We start from the raw sequence: 19,338 nt of genomic DNA on the forward strand, positions 1-19,338 counted from the left end.
TATTTGAAGAGTAACCCATCAACACACAAGTTCTCGGTTTATCAGGTCCACTTGATCCCTACTGGTGGATAAGCTCTTCAAATGTGTGCTACGATCCGATCGGCCGCTTCGAGTGATTACTTCGGAGCTAGACTCGGGCTGATCTGGGTCGTCGCGGGTATCGGGATGCTGGGTCATATGATGTTGTCAATTGGGGATATTAAATTCAACGGGCCCAATTGTCCATTACTGTTGCGCCACTTGGTGGATCTTGTTGTTGGCATGGCTTTTGGTTTGTGCAAAGGCAGTGATACAATTGATAAAGATGTATATCCTCCTTGAAGTACCCAATATTGCATGGCATAGCGAAAAGCAAATTGGTGTTTGGGCACAGGCATATCTCACAAACTGCTAGATAGGCATGCCGGTAGACTTTGATGGCAATTTGGGCATGCAACATCTTGCAATATAGATCTTGTCAATATGCACAATAATTAACCATAGGATTTAAAGTCAAGCTCCATAGATGCATAGAGATCATTCATTCTGGATCCAACTGTATATAGCTCACAGTGATACATGAAGTTTTGCGGCAATCCCACGATCTTTTTAGCCGGTATGTAAATCCTAACCCAACCAAGGTCATACGATAAACCCTGGAAAACCAATTGAGGCGATCGCGTAAACTATTCCTAGGTAACCGAACGCAGGCTTTGAAGAGAATGCTAAAATCACGTGAGAGATCATACCGAATGCTGTGAATTATCATTGGGTATACTTTAGGTTGTCCAGAGATCGAGAATGGTGTGTTGGCATGGAGATACACCATGCGTTAGATTTGGATCGCCACGACTTGCAAATGCCGTTGAAACCAACACGTGTGTCTGACTTAAATCCGCTAAAGCCTAAGTCCGATGAGACGCCAATGACACGAGGCAAAGGTGACTGGCTATTGGGATTACAAACAGGTCTTACTGTTACTCCTCTTTCTCCGATCCCATCTTTCACCAATTTCCTCTCGCTCAAACCTCAGCGTACGCATAATCAACAACACAACAGCATTCACTTCTGCACGCCATGTCCTCGAGCGATGATCGGGTATCTCAGTCGTCTTCTGTTCCTTTATCAAATTCGCTCGATCGGCGGCCGTCAGGTCATGACGGAGAACAACCCAGACCTGCAAAGAAACGTAAACAGAGACAACAGTTCAGTTGTGCTGGTGAGATGACACTCATCCAGTCCGCAAGCATAAGCTGATCGCAGGTGATATATCTCGTGATCAGAATGTCGGAGGCTCAAGTTAAAATGTGATCGTCAAAGTAAGCTGAAGCATATATTCATTTGTATTCACCCGGCAAAGACACTCACATGACCGTGACTTTGACCTAGTTCCATGTGCAAACTGCGTAAGAAGGGCCTGTGGACATCTATGTCCTGAGAGGGAGAGACCTCAAGCTAACATGTAAGCCGTCCCCTTTCTGACTATCTACTCTCTCTGAGGTCCTTCTGACTTGGCATAGAGGCTCGAATGGTCTTTTGACTCGATTGGAAACCCTTGAAGGTGTGTTACAGCAACACGGAATACCTCTACCTGCAGAACCCGGCGCTGTTCAACCACCTCAACAATCGGCCACCCAGCCACCACCATCAATGACTCATTCAGATACGAGCAAACATCACACATCTCCTCCACAACGTCGACCTTCACCAGTACCACAGACAGTTGTGCCAACATTCAGTATGGACGAATTCACTGCAACGACCATGTCCCATTCCCCCCTGGCCAGAGCCGGAAGCGCATTATCGGAGTTAGCAGATGCGGCAACTTCAACTCAGCAAGCTGCCGATGCCGTTCCAGATCAGCAAATAGAGTCTGATGTCGGTCCTCCCATGCCTCAACCCGAATTACATCATGTTCGATTCGATTTTGGTACTCCAACAGCAGAAACTCTCAATATGTATAGGCATGCCCAAGGTCCGTTTCAACAGGATTCGCCTGAGAATCAAAGTCATGGAACATTGGTGATCAGTCAGGGTGGCAGATCAAAATACTTGGGTCCGACAGCTGCAAGTGAATGGCTCAAAGACGTAGGTCGTGTCGTTTTCCTTGAGATCAATCTGATTGGCTGACTTCTGGTCGATAATCAGCAAGAAATACATGAGCCAATGGAATCACCCTGCATCTCCAGGATGCCTTCTCCGGAGAGGCAGGGGAATAGTTTCGTGACTCCATCATTCACTGCTCTTTCAACAGTACCATTCCCGTTCCGTAACCAACAGATGTCCACAGCAGAGTTGTTGGCAGCGTTACCGCCGACTGATGAGGGCACGGTCTTGGTGGACTGCTATTACAGATATTTTGCTTGGCAGTGAGTGAGATTGCGGATGTCCCAGAGCCGATCGAGCTGATCATCATCTGTAGCTTTGATATCGTTCCACGGGCATATTTTCAACCGATGTTCAATCGGATGTATCTTGCAGTAGTAAACACGGGCAGGGGTCAGCAGCCGAAGGTTGCTCCTCAGGAGCTCGGACTCGTTTACATTGTGTTTGCCATGGGAGCACTGCACAGTCTGGAACTTCGTCCTAATGATCCTTTAGCGGAAAATTATTGCAATCTGGCTAAGATATGTTTGGCAAAGGCGGATTTCTTGGTAAATACTACTTTAGCTGGAGTGCAAGCTCTGGTGAGTCATGTGACCTGTAGGAACGATACCCAAATAAGTAAATATACTAACTATCGACTCAAGCATATTATGGCACACTACATGCTGTCAGTAATTCCTTGCATCAAGATCCCGATCCGGCTTTGTGCAACTGATACTTGACATATGGGATATGCTGTAGTGAGACCGAGAGAGGTAGAAATGGAGACTCGGCATGGCCACTATGGGGAATGGCTATGAGACTATTGCAAGCTGTAAGTCATATGCGTCAGGACTTACAGATCTGTTGGGCTTAAGCTGCGCTCAGATGGGTGTACATCGAGATGGAGCTCGATGGAATCTTCCACATGAAGTTGTTGAGGAACGAAGGTGAGCCATCAGGATACGTATAACGACATGCTCATCACACATACAATTAGGCGTGTTTTCTGGGAATCCTATTCAGTCGACGTATTTCAGGTGCGTTAGGGATGCTATGTATTGCGATAAGTTGGTCAAGCTAATTCTCATCATTATCGCTATCCATATTGCCATTGCAGGCCAACTGCTTCTCTCGGCCGTGAGTATTCATTTGGGATCATTTCGTGGATTGACTGTGAACATTAACGCTGACCACCAAGAGGATGGATTAGGTGTTCGCTCTCCCTGGATTACGTCGATACTGCGTTTCCCAGCCATCCCGGGTTATCCCTTGAGAAAGATTTCTTCACGCTGAAGTTCGAATTGTCCCGCATATCGGCAGCGTCAGTATACGTTATGTGGATGCTTGAAAATAAGCTCACATATATTATATATAGTATTCTAGATCGAGCGATGAAAGTAAACGAGACCCCTTACAGCAAAGTGAACGAGCTCCATCAGCGACTGTGAGTATATCATCGCTCTTCTGATTCTCTTTCTCCATTTAGCAAGATCTTTCGCTAACTTCGGCGATAAGTTGCGATTTTGAGAGACTGATTCCTTTCCGGTTGAGGTGCCGAGCGGCTTTACTTGCCTTGCCATCCGTGTATTCGAACACTGAAGCCGCTGTGCGCGATAGTCCACCAATCACGCAAAGCAATCTGATTCTCTCCCTTCAGGTAAGGTCCACGTACAGATTCTCATTGTATTTGAATCCAGTTAACCTTCTATCAGCAATGCACCCTAGCCATCAACATATCAGAAGCGGTCTTGTTCCTACATCGTCCATTCTACGCGCGAGCCATGTACGAATCCGAGGATCCCACCAGGTCAAGTTTTGGATTATCGTTCCTGGCGGTGGTTGAAAGATGCCATGTGATCATCAGCGTGGTTGCTGGTATTTACGCTTTGCATCCGAACGTGTGTGCTCGGCATTGGTTCTTTTGGGTGGGTTCTTTCTGTTCTCTGTACAAGAAATAATTTTTCTGATGCCAATCTTACAATTCCAGTATCACGTCTTCAACTCCGCAGTCTGCCTTGGCACGCTCATTTTTCGGAATCCCAATAATCCATTAGTTGGCTTCGCTCTTTCTCAGGTAGATTCCACCATAGGCCTGTACACTGCAGTAGTGCAAGTCAGCCACTCCAAGCGCATCTTGCATAATCTACGTTGGTTGTTACGTCTTCGCGCTCAAGCCATACGCAAGGTTCAGAAATCGAGTGGGGAGATGGGTGGGACACAACCCGGGGCAGATTTGGGTGAGGAGAGTGATGATGAAAACGTGGAATTGATAGGATTGAAGACCCGATTGATTGAAAGAGCATCTCGAGGCACTCAAACGGCAAAGACGATCTTACAAGTCACGCCAGCTGCTTCAGGTATCACAGAATCGCCATCAAACATTATCAATGATACTATATCGTTGGCCTTACAAGATATACTGTACAGCTCTGAAACATCCGGGCAAAACGCGCCTACCGTCTCTAAAGAAATCACATCGAACAATGACGTCAACGATTCATCAACCAATGATCTCGTGAGTAATTTTAGTCATTTCTTTGCTTCCGAAGCTCAATTGGCCTATGCAGCTTCATGAATTTTGGGATCCAATGATGTTGCAAGATTTTTCGGAGAAAGACGGGCCTGCATTCACGGTGAGAATCACCCCACTTGATACGTTTAACATCAATCCATGCTGACATCTGATTTCTGATGGTAGGATAGTAATTGGTGGAATTGGGATTCAAGTGTAATAGATAGTGGTACTACTGAAAATTCTTGATGGTGCCAGACAGCTTTTCTCCGTGCCTCTGTGCTCATGTCATTGCGATGAATTGTACATGTACACTTCTGGTGACTCTTCCATCAAGACAGATGCGCTTAGACAAATCATTAAACGCAGACTCTCGCCGGATATGACTTGCCGTGTATGGTGTTATACCATGTGATGGATATGACCACGGCGTGCCCGATGCATACGCACCGGGTCATGCTCTTGCGTGGACTAGTGCGTACATATTGTGACAGGTGCTCTTCACGATTTTGGCTATAGAGGATCATGTTAGTCAAGTGTCGTTTAAGTGTACGGTCGTATAGTTTTTGATGGGTGACCACATGATCTCAATTGCCGATCTTTGCGTTTTTGCGAGGGTCATGACCAACAGGATGAGCATGCACTTGGCAAACACGTGGTGCCAAATCCGTCAATGGACATACATGTCTATGACCATTATTCTATGGTGCGATAGGCTCGGCGGTTGGTGTCCGTTTGTTTACACGGTTTCGCTACAAGAGTCTTATTGAAAATCACGAATTGGTCCAGTTTTCGGCATGAAATTGGGAACGGCTGCAATTCTCCGGGCATCGGACATCACGATATTATCGAAAATCCACCTCCAAGGTAATTCGCTCAAACACATGACAGCGTCGTAAAGATTCAAATTGCTTCTCTTGTGATGTTCTACCAAAGTCCTGATCGCTCACTCGCTTCATCACCACCCCATCACACTCATGACAGCTTCAAAACTAGACTCTTTCAGATTTGGTGTGGCAGCAGCCTCCCTCGGGATGCACCCAAGTCATACATTGGAACAAAAATTCGCCGCACTCCGAAACGCCGGTTTCAAGTACACAGAAGTCGGGTTCGCTGGATATATCGACTGGTTGAGACAAGAAATCCCAGACCTGTAAGTTGCCGTGAAACCCCATCCTACTGCAATCGCTCATGTCACATTCTGAAATTCCAGTCCGGATAGCACTTGTCCAGAAGCTTGGGGAGAAGGCGGTGAGCCTGATCCTTCCGACGACGAATTATGGGAAGCAATGTATAAAAAAGCGGATGACCTTGTAGCGTTGGCTGCCAAGTATGATCTCAAGGTATTGATGCTTCAGCCCCTCAATCAATATGAAGGATGGCCGCAAGGGTCGGAGAGAGAAGAGTGGGCCTGGAGAAAGGCTCAACGTTGGCTCATATTGTGTTCAAAGATCGGTGTCGAGCAGATCCAAGTGAGTTTAGTCCACCTCTAGCATTCATAACCCATAGTATTGCTCATTGCAATGTTTAGGTGGGTTCTGAGGACAAACCGGACGCCAATGCCCCTTATGAGAAAATCGCCAAAGATCTATACAAGCTTGCTGATTTTGCCGCCAGATTGAATCCGCCCGTCAAAATTGCATACGAATCTTGGTGTTTCGGCGATAGACTGGGCAGCTGGGAGGAGACCTGGAAATTGGTACAATTGGCGGTAGGTGCTCTGGTCTCGATCTTGTACGATTCATATCTAATCGCTTTAGTATCACGCAGAACCACCCTAACCTCGGGTTATGCTTGGACACTGCTCAATTCCCTTTATCTCCCGATTACGGTTATAAAGTGCGAACCGGAGAAGGATACACCGACCAACAATTTGATGAGATGCTTCAACGTATGTCACAAGTACCAGGAGAAAAGATATTCTACGTCGAGCTGTCCGAATGTGTAAAACCTGTTGTACCACTTGGACAAGGTTCACCTTTTGATACATGGGCAGAGAAGGCACAGTCACCAAGAGGTGATCGATTTGTATGGGCTATATGCGGACGACCTGTACCCTTTATTGGAAGAGATGCGGGTAGACAGGTTCGGACCCAGGAGGATTATGGACGAGCAAGAGTTGCCGATTGCCTTAAAGTCATCCTTGACTCTGGATTTAACGGTGAGTTCAGGAAGCCCGAGTCACGCTGCGTAACTAATGCGATGCGAACACGTTGCTAGGCCCGATCATGTTCGAGTTCTTTGAAGCTATTTCGATGGAAAGAGGAGACGAGAATGTGCCCGAAATCTACAGCAACGCTGCTGCCAAATCTTTGAAACATCTCAAGACTCTTTTTTAGCTGCAAGGAAGTTGTGAAAGAGCAGTGATGTTTATCACAGAAACAAACTGTAATGGACTTCATCTTATAAGTACGACTTGGTAAAATAGGCTGAGGTATCGTAATTATGGTCCGTTAACATGTGCATGCATTGAACGAATACTCTACTCATTGAAATGTCACTGGAATTTAGCATCAAATTTTCGTAAATCTAAGGCAGTCTTCGACACCGATGAGCTCAAATCATTTCTGAGACTTCACTTGCCAATACAGTTGATCTCTGAAAATGTTGACAGAGCCAATGTCAATTCCCATCATATTTCGCCACTTGCCTCGCTAGTTCTGCTTGAGATAGATGGCCTAACCGCCGTCATGACATCGACTAGCAAAGATTTTGGCACTGAGGGCTCATTTACTCAAGACACCATGATAGTTGAAAGTGCAGCAAGATCTCGCTGATCCATAGGTAATGCAGGTTTACCAAGACAGGAAAATCTGATACCGGGCTCGTTTGATGCTTAACGTTTATCTTATCGATTGAATATTTTGAGCGCGACTCCCAGCTCTGATGATTCTATGGACAAGATGATTACTCGCGAATGAAAACTACATTTGCTAAAAATTGCAAAACAGCAATACCGAGGGTCTCTATTTAGTGAGTGATCCTCTGAATCTGTTTCTCTCAACACCTTTGAAACCTAAACCCTTCACTACAAAAAGGTCTCCTCCATCGCTTCGTTCTGGCAAATTCTCTCCAATGTAATTCGAGCTAGCGGACGTCACATAAAGCTCGTCGAGATTGGGACCTGAAGCGCGACAATCATATTTTCAAATCATGCTCAGATGCAGGATAATTCGATGAAACTCACCTCCAAAAACACAGCAGGTCATGTGCCAAGCTTTGGGAAATTCCACAATCACATCAATCTCTCCGTCTGGGGTGAATCTGATGACCGTTCCATTCTGCCACCGGGCTGACCATATTCCTCCTTTGGCATCTGTACACATCCCATCAGGCCACCCGTAAGAGTCATCTAGGATTGAAAAGGTTCTTCTGTTGCTCATTACTCCGTTTGCCTGAATATGCGATGAAAGCGTCATGTCGTCAACTCTAAAACCACTTGCGATTAACAGGAGGAAAGGAGACTCACGAGATCGTAATCGAACACGGCAATCTCGCGCAACCAACTGTCGCTGAAATACCTGCATTCGGACGTCAATTGGCTTTCATCCTTCCGCATTGGTCCAGTCAGCTTACATAGTCTTCCCATCTGCCGTCCACCCCATTCCGTTCGTGCATGTGATGTTATCTAATATCAGAGGCGCTTCGAGACCAGTCCCATCTTGTTTGCTTTGTAAGGCAAACATTCGGCCATCCGAAGTCCCGATTTCATGCCCCATAGTGCCTGAAAGAAATCGGCCAGCAGGATCGGTTGTACCCTCGTTGAAACGTTTCTCTTCCTTGTTCAAGGGCACCTCGATTGGCAAGTGATGCAGCTGTTTCTGAGTGTTGTCCGGTGGGAACGGCAAGGAGGTCTCAAATGGAACGAAAGCGAAACCTGTATCAATGTCTACTACCAGCTGCTGGCATGGTCAACGACAGTTCTTTCGCGACAAGCCGCAAGAGGGAGGCTCACGCCTGTGTCATTCTCCATTGCGGAGATGGAGCCGATCTTGTTGGAAAAAGTCTGGTAGCCATAGATACCTGTGCTAGGCTCGTAGGTGTAAATCTTGTTTTGATCAATATCTACAAAATACAGCCTTTGTCTTCGAGAATCCTACAACGGTCACAGAGCTATCAGTATCCGTTAGACTGGTCCGATCTCCTGCTCTCACCCAGACACAACCTGTAAGGGTCATTAGCTTGCTTGCCGTCTTCATGAGTGGCGGACTTACCTTCCCCTAAAGTACAACCGATTTTCAGCAATGGTTCGCTAACTGTGACCTTCCGCACCATGATTATGGGTCTATTACCAGTAATGGCGGGGGATGATAGATGGGGGACAGCAAAATGATCAATGTATCCTCTATCAGCGAGTAGTATAGAGATGAGCAGTGGGAACTTGCAGAACCAAAAGAGCAAAGAAAGATTGGAGAGGCCGTTCGGTCCGAGAGCTGCAAGTTGCGGGATGATGATGTAATAGATCGGAGAAAACGGATGTCCGCGAGTAAACTTTTGCGGCATGTCTCTACCAAATTCCGTTCGGCCTGCGGTGAGTCATTGAAGCAAATCACCGAATACACTACTGCTTTTCAATTGACCGCAGGCAGAACTTTGTGGCGCGCGGTGCGCGACTTGGACAAAGCGTTTCCTTCGGAAGGAGCGATCATTGCGCTTCTAGCCGAGTGTGCCGCCGGCCAAGACAGAAACCCTTTCTTTCTATCTTTCATGCTCGCTGAAGATCAGATCCTCATCCTCTGCGATGCAATCTCTTTCATGGCGCACTATCTTTGGGCAAACCTTGTGAGGATGGCACGAAAGTCCTTCATTCATCATACTGTATATCGCTTTTCGCTCTCTGGCGAGCATTCAAACCTCATTTGATCTGTCAAGGATGATCGAATTGTATGTCAGGATGGTAATACGATTATAACTGTACATCTCGGAAACGATTGTACATTTAGATATTTCCTCATTTGCCCGAGCAGGCGATCCCTCGAAGTAAGCTCTGCTCAGTATAAACAGACAAATTTCACCGACCGATCAAGCTTGTACGATCGGTCTTCTCACTACATCACAATGTGAGAGCACCTCAATATTTGCCATGATGTGTAGATCGTTCATAGAAATAAAGGAGCGTCGAGGATCATGTAATTCATTAATATAGCTTTGATGTGGCGCTTCGCAAGGCCATGCTCATCCTCTTCATTATCGCTCAAACTGACCACGTTGGAGAGGATTCTCATCCCGATCGTCATGTGTCGAGAATTTGCCACGATTGTCGAATTTACAGAGCTCTAGCTTACTGAGAGCACAGCAAGCATCATTAATTGGGTTTGATGAAGAGAAAGCGGCAGACGCTGAGGTTCAGGTCTTTGGAGGAGCAAAACGGGAGGATGTTTCGAGGGCTGACATGTGCCGGACATTACTTGAGCCAATCCATCAGCGATACATTCAGTTCGATCGCTACTTTGATACAAGAACAATTGCCATTGGGGATTATAGGATCTGATCCGCTTGGGTGGGAATCAGCAGTCTTCTCAAAGAAACAAGATACTCTAGTTGAAATAGTTGTGACTGATTATTCGACAAGAAAAGGCCCCGCCAGCTCCTGCTGCTATCTAAGCGATTCTTGGCCACCCCTCATACCGCCCGAACATCTTCTCTGTTGAATACATGTATGTATATTTTGCATATATCGGCAGGGCAAGAGGATCACTAACATGAGATATGGAGGTTGATATGCCCCCCGATCGTTCATGTATTCGAGCATCTCCAGTCACAATGGATTCCGCCAACACCCTTGAGGTCAATGTTCCAACGACCTCACCGAGGTAATGTCATACTTGTCTGCCACTGCATTCGATGATACATAATATCGTAATTGTAGTCAGGGGAATAGCATCAGCAGATCAAGCACCGTTCGCTTGTTTCCAACCGTACCTAAGTATATCGAAGGCTTCGAATGGTGCGCATCAACGCTGGTGCGGCGATGATCAATCGGAAGCCAGTGCATTGCAAGGAGCAGTCCATCATCCCGTGAAATATCAAGGGTACGTAACATTCCACTAAGATGAAATATAAATGTTATAAAGCTACATTTCCGTGAATGTACAGAACCAAGAGGAACAAGGGGAAGAGAGAAAGGAAGAAAGAGAAAAGCGGACGAGAAAACTCTAACGATCTAGGGGTCTGGCTTTCAAGTACAAAGTGGCGAAAGCTATTCTATTGACGATTTCTATGCATCGATACAGTCAAGTATCAATTTCTAAACTTATATCTCTCCTTGTCTTCAATGATCCGACCCTGCAATAGAGTTCATGTCGTCTCTGAATCCTCTAGTGGGCCTCATAGCGAACTCTAGATGAGCCGTCTCCTTCGCCTTACGTTGCCTATCATGTACGGGCGTTTGCTCATTCTCTTTCTTCCATTGAGCCTGGAGTTTAGCTTTTTGATGTCGCATTTCAGTCGATTTTCGAATTCCGAATCCATCGTGGAAGACCGTGGCGATCTCATCAATGGACAACCCCTCTATAACGAACAACCGCGAACACGTGAGCATACCGACCGACAAGATCGAATTGGAATGATTATTACAAACTCACTCGACTCTGGAAAGCAAAACAGGACGAAGATATAACCGGTTACCACGAAACCAAGGTACAGACCGTAGGTACCGGCGGGAGTGAGAGTTTCCAGCTCAGATAGATAAGAGACGGAGACGATCAAGTTGGCAATCCAGCAAGTTGTAGTGGCTATAGCAGAACCGGCAGCACGAATTTCGAGTGCGAGGAATTCCGATTGATACCAGATCAAGTGAGAATATGACATGCCGTAGCCCATCACGAAGAAGACTATGCCACCGATCACGACACCAATGTTGGTTGTGCTGTAGGAATAGGAGGTATCGAGCAGACCACCAGTAGGCTTGCACATGAAGTAAAACCCAGCAACACACCAAACCAGTCCGGCAATCTACAGATCGTCATCGATCAGTGTCGAACCAGGGGAAGCTCTGTGATGATACTACTCACCATAATCGGCACACACCAAATCAATAGACCTCTACGCCCAACTCTGTCAACGACAGACATACCAATGAACTGGAATGAACACTGTCAGCGGAGCGTGATACAATCGGTGCGATGTGACACTCACCAAAAACAGAGCGTTGACACCAGCAGGGATCAAACCACCCAATGCTGGGTTGGAAAGACCAAGGAGACCGAAAAGAGTGCCTGCATAGTACAGCAAAGCATTGAAACCGGTCAATTGTCCGAAGAATTGAAGACCAGAAACGGTGATGATTGGTCTACGGTAAGCCTTAGTTTTCCAGATTTTGGAAACACGCTGTGATAGTGTCAAATCTCGTTGAAGTTTCGTGGTCGCAGCAACATATTCCTCGGCCACTCTGATTTTGAAATCGATTTGGGCCTCCGGGGCATCCTGATATACCTTTCGCATCGTCGCTCTAGCTTCATCGGTCCTGCCTTTCAATATGGAGACCCGAGGCGATTCGGGCAGCCAGTGCATCAGGCATAATTGTACAATGGATGGCACCACACCAAGCGCGACTAATTCAGAGGCCAGGATCAGATGATTGTAGAAGCGCTTTTGATTGGTTTTCTGTTGTTTTGAACTCTGAGAGACTCACAAAGCAAACGCCAACCGTGCTTCATATTTTGCACACCAGCGCCGATGGCATCCGCGACGACTTGACCAACAGGAATGAAGAGTGCGCTGAGTAGGCTAGATTGAATGGCATGTCTACAGGTTCAAGAGAAGTGTGACTTACTTGACTCCAATGCATCTACCCCGCACAGCAGTTGGCGCAAGTTCTGTGATGTACAGGGGAGCGATAACAGCAGCTCCGCCCACACCTACACCAAGGATCAATCGACCGACAATGATCTGCCCAAGAGAGTAACTTGAAGCGATAAGAACCGCACCAACCGTGAAGCTGAGCAACATGGTGTCAGAGACTTATTTTGGGCCAAAAAAGAATTTCCCACTGACAAAGCGTCGGCAATCGTGATACACCATTTTCGGCCCCATTTATCGGCAAAGGCTCCGAGAATAGCGGACCCGAAGATTGCGCCGATAGTAGTCCCTGCGGTGATGATTTCTTGCTCGGACGCTGACAACTCTTTGCCGAGGTCGGTACCAATCAAAGGCAAAGCAACGCCAACAACAGCGGTATCATAACCGAATAAGAAGCCAGCAATGGCAGCCTTGTTGCCATGGACAACGTACATGTCAGCAGTGCTCGATAGATAAGAGAAACCCGATGCGTGACTCACAGCGGTGATTAAGAAGCATAGGTATACGGTTAACTTGTCTTCGTTTTCGGCTCGTACGAGGTCCTCGTCCTAAAAAGAGTCGATCCAGCATGAGTGGCACTCAGGACGATTACCCCAACCAAAACGGCTCACAATTAGAGCCAAAGAATAGTCTGCGGCTTCACCGTTATCAGCCACTTTTCTGTCGATGTGTTGCGTATGATTTGATGTTTGAGTATCCGGACCCATTTTGTCGAAATTTCGATGACAGAAAATTATGTAGATGCCGGAACACGACTTGCTCAATCATTGTTTTACTTATATAGATCTGCTTGCTTCTCTTGGAAAGGAAAACCCGAGGGCCCCCCTGTGGCAGCCAAGGGGGGCTTGGCCGTAGGTTCATAAGCGAAACGCGTATGACGAAGTGTTTCCCTTAGCCGTATCTGTATCACCAGCCCGCCGGATATGACGTGGGGTGAAAATTATTTCCGGGCATCGGTTGCGGAGCTAGCGGACAATGCATGGCCGCCATTCATTTTCCACGCGATTTTGGCCCAATGGCGATGGCCTTCCACAGAATTGAATGTTTATTTATATTGCTCAGTAGGCATGCAATTTTGTCATCTCGCTTATAAGCGATATCAAAAAACCGTCTCACTCAGACATTTGGGGACTGCACAATCCAGCAGTGCTTTCATGAGAACTGACGTTGCAAGAAGAAATGAGCCTGCTGTGCCAAGAATCCCATATCATATAAATGTCTTCTTTCTAAGGTTGAGAGGTGAAATAGCTGTCTATTGTAATTGACACGCCCAAGGGAAGTAAGCAATCGGAAGCAGCGCAGTGATGAGGAGTGTTTTACGATAGTATTCCGGAGGACTCCTTTGTCGCGTATCATTCGACATTCAGGAGCATGTAACGCTCTCTTCAAAGAGAGTTTATGTATCTTTGTTAGGTCTTCCCGGTCCTGGTCAACTCCGTGGCCTACTGTCGAGATGTTTGTTGTAAGGGGTAAGCCATTGTAGAGCGATATGTTGCAAGTAGGTGGATAAGTCCGTGGCTCGGGCTGAGTTTGTCACCACCACAATTGCAGTGCGACTGCACCACATATCCGTGATCTCGGTGATATTGATCGTAAAAGAATCTCCGCGATTCGGCCTCAAGATCTGTGTTTGAACAGTTTAAATAGTAGTCACAATGGTAAGTCCACTCCAGCTCCTCCATCGTGTTACTTTCCAATCTATAACCTCATTCATTTTTTCTTGACAAACACATAACGAAAATGGCACCAATCGCTGTCTCAGAATCCAATGCCCCTGCTGCTGCCTCCCAGGGACTCAAAACCGCCAAAGCTGATCAATCAAAGGGTCATGTCGGTGTCGGCGACAACTTCATGTACGACTTCAAGTACAATTCCCCACTACCTACCTTGGACCGTTTGGGAGAAGATTTCCCGAAAGACAGCGATGTCCCCGCTCTCGTCTCGAAGTTTGTGGAGGAGCAATTGGCTCCCGCCTTGAAAAGCAGTGACGCCAAACGTTTCGCGTCACTCTTCCTTGACAACGGTAAGCCTGGTCAATCATGGAAATAGATCCTATGATCACCGCTGATCAATTTTTTTTAGGTGTTTGGCGAGACAAAGTCTCTTTCACCTGGGAATATCGTACCTTCAATACACAACAGAAAATCTTATCGGCCGCCACCGATCTCCTTCCCAAAGTTCCCGTATCCGAAGTTCGGATCATTGACCCATCTCCATCGTTGCAGACACCTTACGAGGATTTGCACTTCGCTCAAGCGCATCTCTTGATCACCACCGACAAAGTCACTGCCTCGGCTGTGGCGAACTTCGTCTTGACAAAGGATGGTCTCAAAATCTGGACTTTGCACACCGCCATCGAAGGTCTCAAGGGATTCCCGGAACTGCCTAATCGTGACGGACACATGATCGGAGATGTTTCATGGAACACTCAAAGAGAGATAGATACCGAGTTCGAGGGTGCTGAACCCGAAGTAGTCATCGTTGGTGGTGGACATAAGTGAGTTCCTATTTGCATCAACTGAGGCAACGTATGTCCCACTTACTTCTCGCTCAGTGGTCTCATGATGGCGGCCAGACTCAAGGCTCTTGGAGTACCTACTCTTATGATCGAAAGGAATGCTCGAATCGGAGACAACTGGAGACAACGATATGAGGCGCTTTCCCTCCATTTCCCTCACTGGGCAGATCACTTCCCTTACATGCCTTACCCTGATCACTGGCCAATATACACTCCTGCTGCCAAATTAGGCGATTATCTCGAATGGTATTGCAGTGCTATGGAGCTTCATGCATGGTGCAACTCGAGTGTCACCCATGCCCAACAGAACCCCGATGGCTCATTCACCCTTGACATCGACCGAGGAGCTAAAGGCAAGCGAACTCTCCACCCCAAACAACTCGTGATGGCCACCTCACTGGCGGGTGTACCCATGACTCCGAAAGTCCCTGGGGCTGAAAAGTTCAAGGGTACTCTGCGACACTCCACGGAACATGACTCTTCACGGGCCTGGGTCGGCAAAAAGGTTTTAGTCGTTGGAACTTCGTCATCCGGATTCGACACCGCCTACGATTTCGCTCGAAGAGGTATTGACGTAACCATCCTCCAAAGGTCTGCTACCTACATCATGTCTCTTACCAACTCTGTTCCTAAGGTGAGTACCTTCGGTGATATATCATATCCGTATCAGTGACTAATGCAGTCCTCCCAGATGCTTGGTGCTTACATGCCCAAAGACGGCAAGCGACCGGATCTCGATGTCGCTGACCGATTGGCCTACTCCATGCCGGTCGGTCCCGGTGAAGAGCTCGGGCGAAGACTCTGTGACGAGCTTGTATCCCTTGATGGTCCATTGTTGGAAGGCATGGAGGCCAAAGGGTTCAAGACTTATAAAGGTCAACGAGGCACTGGTGTGCAAACTTTAGGTTACACCAAAAATGGAGGTTTCTACTTTGACGCTGGCGCTTGTAAGCACATCATCGACGGCTCTATCAAAGTCGAACAAGGATGGATCGACCACTTCACGGAAGACCGAGTCTACCTCAATGGCGATCGAGAACGAGAGTACGATCTTGTTGTCTTCGCTACCGGGTTCTCCAATACCATCGACTCTGTACGAAAGACATTAGGAGATGAGATTGCTGATAGAGTGGGGCCCATCTGGGGTATGGATGAAGAAGGAGAGCTCAACTCTGCATGGAAGTACTGCGGCGTACCTAACCTCTGGATCATGGTAGGTACACTGCAACATGGTCGATATCACTCCAAGAGAGTCGCTCTCAGAATCAAAGCGCTACTTGAGGGCATCGCTGGTGAACGATACGTAAAATAGATGAGCTAGAGAGTTTGTTATATCCGGACGGACAATCTCTTTTGTAAACAACATTTTATTCTGCAGCAATTTTTATTTTTATCTCTGTATCTGCATGTACCGCATAATCCACACGTATAGATTTCAAAAATGCCTAGCGGTTAGCAGGTACAATAAAACTCATGCTTCGATCGTTGCACGCCGGGGAAGTCTGTCGAGACAACGTCTTGACTTTTACGTTGCATGTAGGGATAAAATTCCAAATTTATATATTTAGCTTTCTGGATTGCACGATCTAGTGAATAGCGCAAATTGGGCTGGTGTGCAGGATCTAGCATGAAAGTAGGACTAACTGCACAAAGATAGGGTTTGAAGCTATTGCCGTACGTTTTCGCTTCGTCGGACACGGCAGGGCCGAGCTCCGGTTTGTAATGTCCTTTGTCCGGTAATTGCTGAGCTCGGATATAATCACATGACACTAGTTCTTCTCTAGCCGAGCTGGCAAACCCGCTGATCACGGATTTATCACAAGCGATAACATAAGTAATCCGTTCAGATATCGAACACCGCTTTGTGTCTGAATAGATTAACCAGTACGTCCGATATCTGCGTTGAATGGAGGATAATTGAATCACCTCGGGCCGGCGAGTATCAGAGAATCGATGAGAGAGGGGTGCGTGAGAAACACTCTTAAGCGTCGATATGAGTGCTGCTTCTGGGACTTTCTCATTGTCATTTTCTTGTTAAATCCTACTATTACATCTTGACCCCTCAAACCCATCCAGCAACTCAAAACCACTCAAAATGAAGTTAGAAGGAAAAGCTTTCATCGTTACCGGAGGTGCTGGTGGTATTGGTGGTGAAGTTGCCAAACAAATTATTGCCAAGGGTGGTATCGTTGTGGTGAGTATCAACATCGCCATATCACGAGTTCTTTAGTCTAATCCTGCTCCTAGTCATTCGACCGATACCCCAAGGAGAAGGGAGAAGAGATCACCAAACCATATCACCCTGAAAGGTCACTCTACGTCCAAGTAGATATCGCCGACCTTGCCTCGGTAGAGAGAGGGGCCCAAGAAACCCTTTCCATCATCCCCAAAGGATCACTGTTCGGTGCCGTCCACTGTGCTGCCATCGCTCCGGGCACTACTTGGACCAACAAGCTCGTTGACGCTGTTAAGGTCAGTTCACGATCGGGTCAACCTCTCTCGTTGAACAGAGTGGCTGTGTGCTAATGATTCTCGTATACAGAGATACGAAGATGTCCTCAGGGTTAACGCATACGGCACCTTTGTTGTCAACGCCGTCATTGCCGACGCGATGAACTCTCAATACCCCGACGAGGGACCCTTTGGCCCTAGAGTCAAAGAGGAAAGAGGTGTCATCATTAACACCGCATCCGCTGTCGCATGGCCTGTCCCCGCCCGATGTCTGACATACGGAGCTTCTAAAAGTGAGTTCAAACGTCCGCGCACATGCGCCGAAGCTGACCACAAGCGTCGGACAGCCGCTGTTCTTGGTATTTCTCAAGGTATGGCTGATTTCCTCGGTCCATATGGTATTCGAGTGAACTCTATCTCCCCCGCTGTGGTCGCATCTGGTCTCATGACCCCCAACCGAATTCCTTACTTCCAAAAGGAGCTCGCTGCCGGATGTATTTTCCCTCACCGGGTCACCACGCTCGAGGAGATCGGTCAAGCTATTCTCTTTATGATGGAAAACTCCATGGTGAATGATTTCGAACTTCGAGTCGATGGTGGATGGAGAGGTTCATCCAACTGGGGAGCACCAGAAGATCCTCGACAAAACGCTCTCTCCCTCGAGTAAGGAAGGGGTTGCTTACCGTGTTAAAGCGCTCTCATGTAACAAGCAGTATATAGCAGCAAGAACATACGCATCATTTCCGAGTCATTCTTTGGTTTGTCGTTCATGCATTTGATATTAAACAGATCATCATTTCGCGGTAGATCATCATTTCGCGGTAGATCCAGATGCCATATTGAATAGTAGTCTTCATTCGCTTGTACACCCCAACAGACCGAAATCCCCGTTCACGACGATCGTCACTCTGTAAGAGGACTACTAGACCTCTTATGCAGAGGTCTTGCAGAGGTCTATTTGGTAACGGAGGCCAACTGTAAGAGCATTTTGCCTCCGATAGCTAGCTTCACGACCTTGCTCAACTCTCGGTCCAAACCTTTTCTTGCCTTGGGTTGGGTGGTTGGTTTAATCAGCACGTGAAGCTCAAGGATAGATGGTGTAACGATTTCTCCAGCGTCTTCCTTGCGTTTCGCTTTGCAACAGGTTCTTGATACCACTCACTTGACACAATGGCCCGGGCCGCCCGTCCATATAGCTGAACCGTTGCGGATGACCATCCTGGCCGACCGAGGTCGAAGGCTGCAGCAAACAAGTTCAAGTATGGTTTAGAAAGGGGAATTGATTAAATAAATTAATGAAGCTTGTCGTTACTAAACACCAGACCATTCCATTCAGATCGATACCGTCGAAGTCGGAGGAAAGTTGTCTGTGGAATTTGATATTCCTTAAGACACGAGCCAACTGAAGGATCAACATTAACCAAATCTTGTGATGTGTAGTTATGATCCGGTCCTCGATATGTGTAAACAAAATTTGAAGAGTTCTTACCCTTACAACTTTGGCCTGTAGATGGTTCTTGTACATACGAGAATGGAGGAGTCCAACTTGTGAGAGCTTCCCCAGTCAGTCGTGTAAAAGTAAACAGGAACCGGTTCTTAAACAGACCACCCGACATAAGTAGTGGGTTTAGATCGAAGTATTACCTTCAACCATCTCGGCTATCAACACCAATGGTGAGTCGTGATGTAGGTGACGCTATGCAAGAACATGGCCATGATGAATTTACACTAATTATTGTAGAAGAATACCCAATAGACGGCATCAACCTAGATGAGCTACGGTCCCGAGAACAACTGTGGATGATGCTGCACCCTACATACAATCGAAGTCTTACTGTGGGGTCGAATGAAGCACAACCAATGTCGGAAGAAACACGACGGGAAAAGAGTACTGTTGTCTACCAATATGAAGTGGACAGCAATGGTATTATCAGTGGGTCTGGACAAATCCACTATGGTATCAAGTACCTAGTAAACAATGGTTTTACTA

The 19,338-nt window shown here is 47.0% G+C and overlaps 6 protein-coding genes across 6 annotated transcripts; 4 read left to right on the forward strand and 2 right to left on the reverse strand.

The window, feature by feature from the left end:
• Positions 1-1,056: 1,056 nt before the first annotated feature.
• On the forward strand, positions 1,057-4,828 carry I203_103937 (uncharacterized protein; the record flags this gene model as incomplete). The annotated part of the gene is made up of 18 exons (XM_019149509.1): positions 1,057-1,198; positions 1,263-1,298; positions 1,369-1,441; positions 1,500-2,067; positions 2,128-2,348; positions 2,402-2,666; positions 2,730-2,752; positions 2,827-2,899; positions 2,953-3,014; positions 3,065-3,104; positions 3,185-3,204; positions 3,278-3,388; positions 3,443-3,511; positions 3,583-3,724; positions 3,780-3,992; positions 4,055-4,582; positions 4,635-4,700; positions 4,766-4,828. 18 exons carry the CDS (start codon positions 1,057-1,059, stop codon positions 4,826-4,828), a joined length of 2,715 nt encoding a protein of 904 aa, XP_019001052.1.
• Positions 4,829-5,556: 728 nt separating this feature from the next.
• On the forward strand, positions 5,557-6,918 carry I203_103938 (uncharacterized protein; the record flags this gene model as incomplete). The annotated part of the gene is made up of 5 exons (XM_019149510.1): positions 5,557-5,732; positions 5,793-6,051; positions 6,111-6,290; positions 6,350-6,740; positions 6,800-6,918. 5 exons carry the CDS (start codon positions 5,557-5,559, stop codon positions 6,916-6,918), a joined length of 1,125 nt encoding a protein of 374 aa, XP_019001053.1.
• A 627-nt stretch (positions 6,919-7,545) lies between these two features.
• Positions 7,546-8,854, reverse strand: I203_103939 (uncharacterized protein; the record flags this gene model as incomplete). Its single annotated transcript, XM_019149511.1, has 7 exons — positions 7,546-7,703; positions 7,767-7,974; positions 8,049-8,100; positions 8,156-8,478; positions 8,535-8,675; positions 8,734-8,744; positions 8,794-8,854. 7 exons carry the CDS (start codon positions 8,852-8,854, stop codon positions 7,546-7,548), a joined length of 954 nt encoding a protein of 317 aa, XP_019001054.1.
• A 1,996-nt stretch (positions 8,855-10,850) lies between these two features.
• On the reverse strand, positions 10,851-13,086 carry I203_103940 (uncharacterized protein; the record flags this gene model as incomplete). Its single annotated transcript, XM_065517426.1, has 9 exons — positions 10,851-11,089; positions 11,164-11,533; positions 11,593-11,661; positions 11,717-12,132; positions 12,213-12,307; positions 12,354-12,518; positions 12,575-12,789; positions 12,859-12,927; positions 12,991-13,086. The coding sequence occupies 9 exons, from the start codon at positions 13,084-13,086 to the stop codon at positions 10,851-10,853; spliced, it is 1,734 nt and encodes a 577-aa protein (XP_065374244.1).
• A 1,033-nt stretch (positions 13,087-14,119) lies between these two features.
• I203_103941 (uncharacterized protein) lies at positions 14,120-16,209 on the forward strand (the record flags this gene model as incomplete). Its single annotated transcript, XM_019149513.1, has 4 exons — positions 14,120-14,402; positions 14,462-14,876; positions 14,934-15,531; positions 15,589-16,209. 4 exons carry the CDS (start codon positions 14,120-14,122, stop codon positions 16,207-16,209), a joined length of 1,917 nt encoding a protein of 638 aa, XP_019001056.1.
• A 783-nt stretch (positions 16,210-16,992) lies between these two features.
• Positions 16,993-18,015, forward strand: I203_103942 (uncharacterized protein; the record flags this gene model as incomplete). The annotated part of the gene is made up of 4 exons (XM_019149514.1): positions 16,993-17,091; positions 17,145-17,369; positions 17,440-17,641; positions 17,696-18,015. 4 exons carry the CDS (start codon positions 16,993-16,995, stop codon positions 18,013-18,015), a joined length of 846 nt encoding a protein of 281 aa, XP_019001057.1.
• Positions 18,016-19,338: the final 1,323 nt, after the last annotated feature.

The sequence above is a fragment of the Kwoniella mangroviensis genome (assembly GCF_000507465.2).
Source record: "Kwoniella mangroviensis CBS 8507 chromosome 1 map unlocalized Ctg01, whole genome shotgun sequence".
Lineage (NCBI taxonomy): Eukaryota > Fungi > Basidiomycota > Tremellomycetes > Tremellales > Cryptococcaceae > Kwoniella > Kwoniella mangrovensis.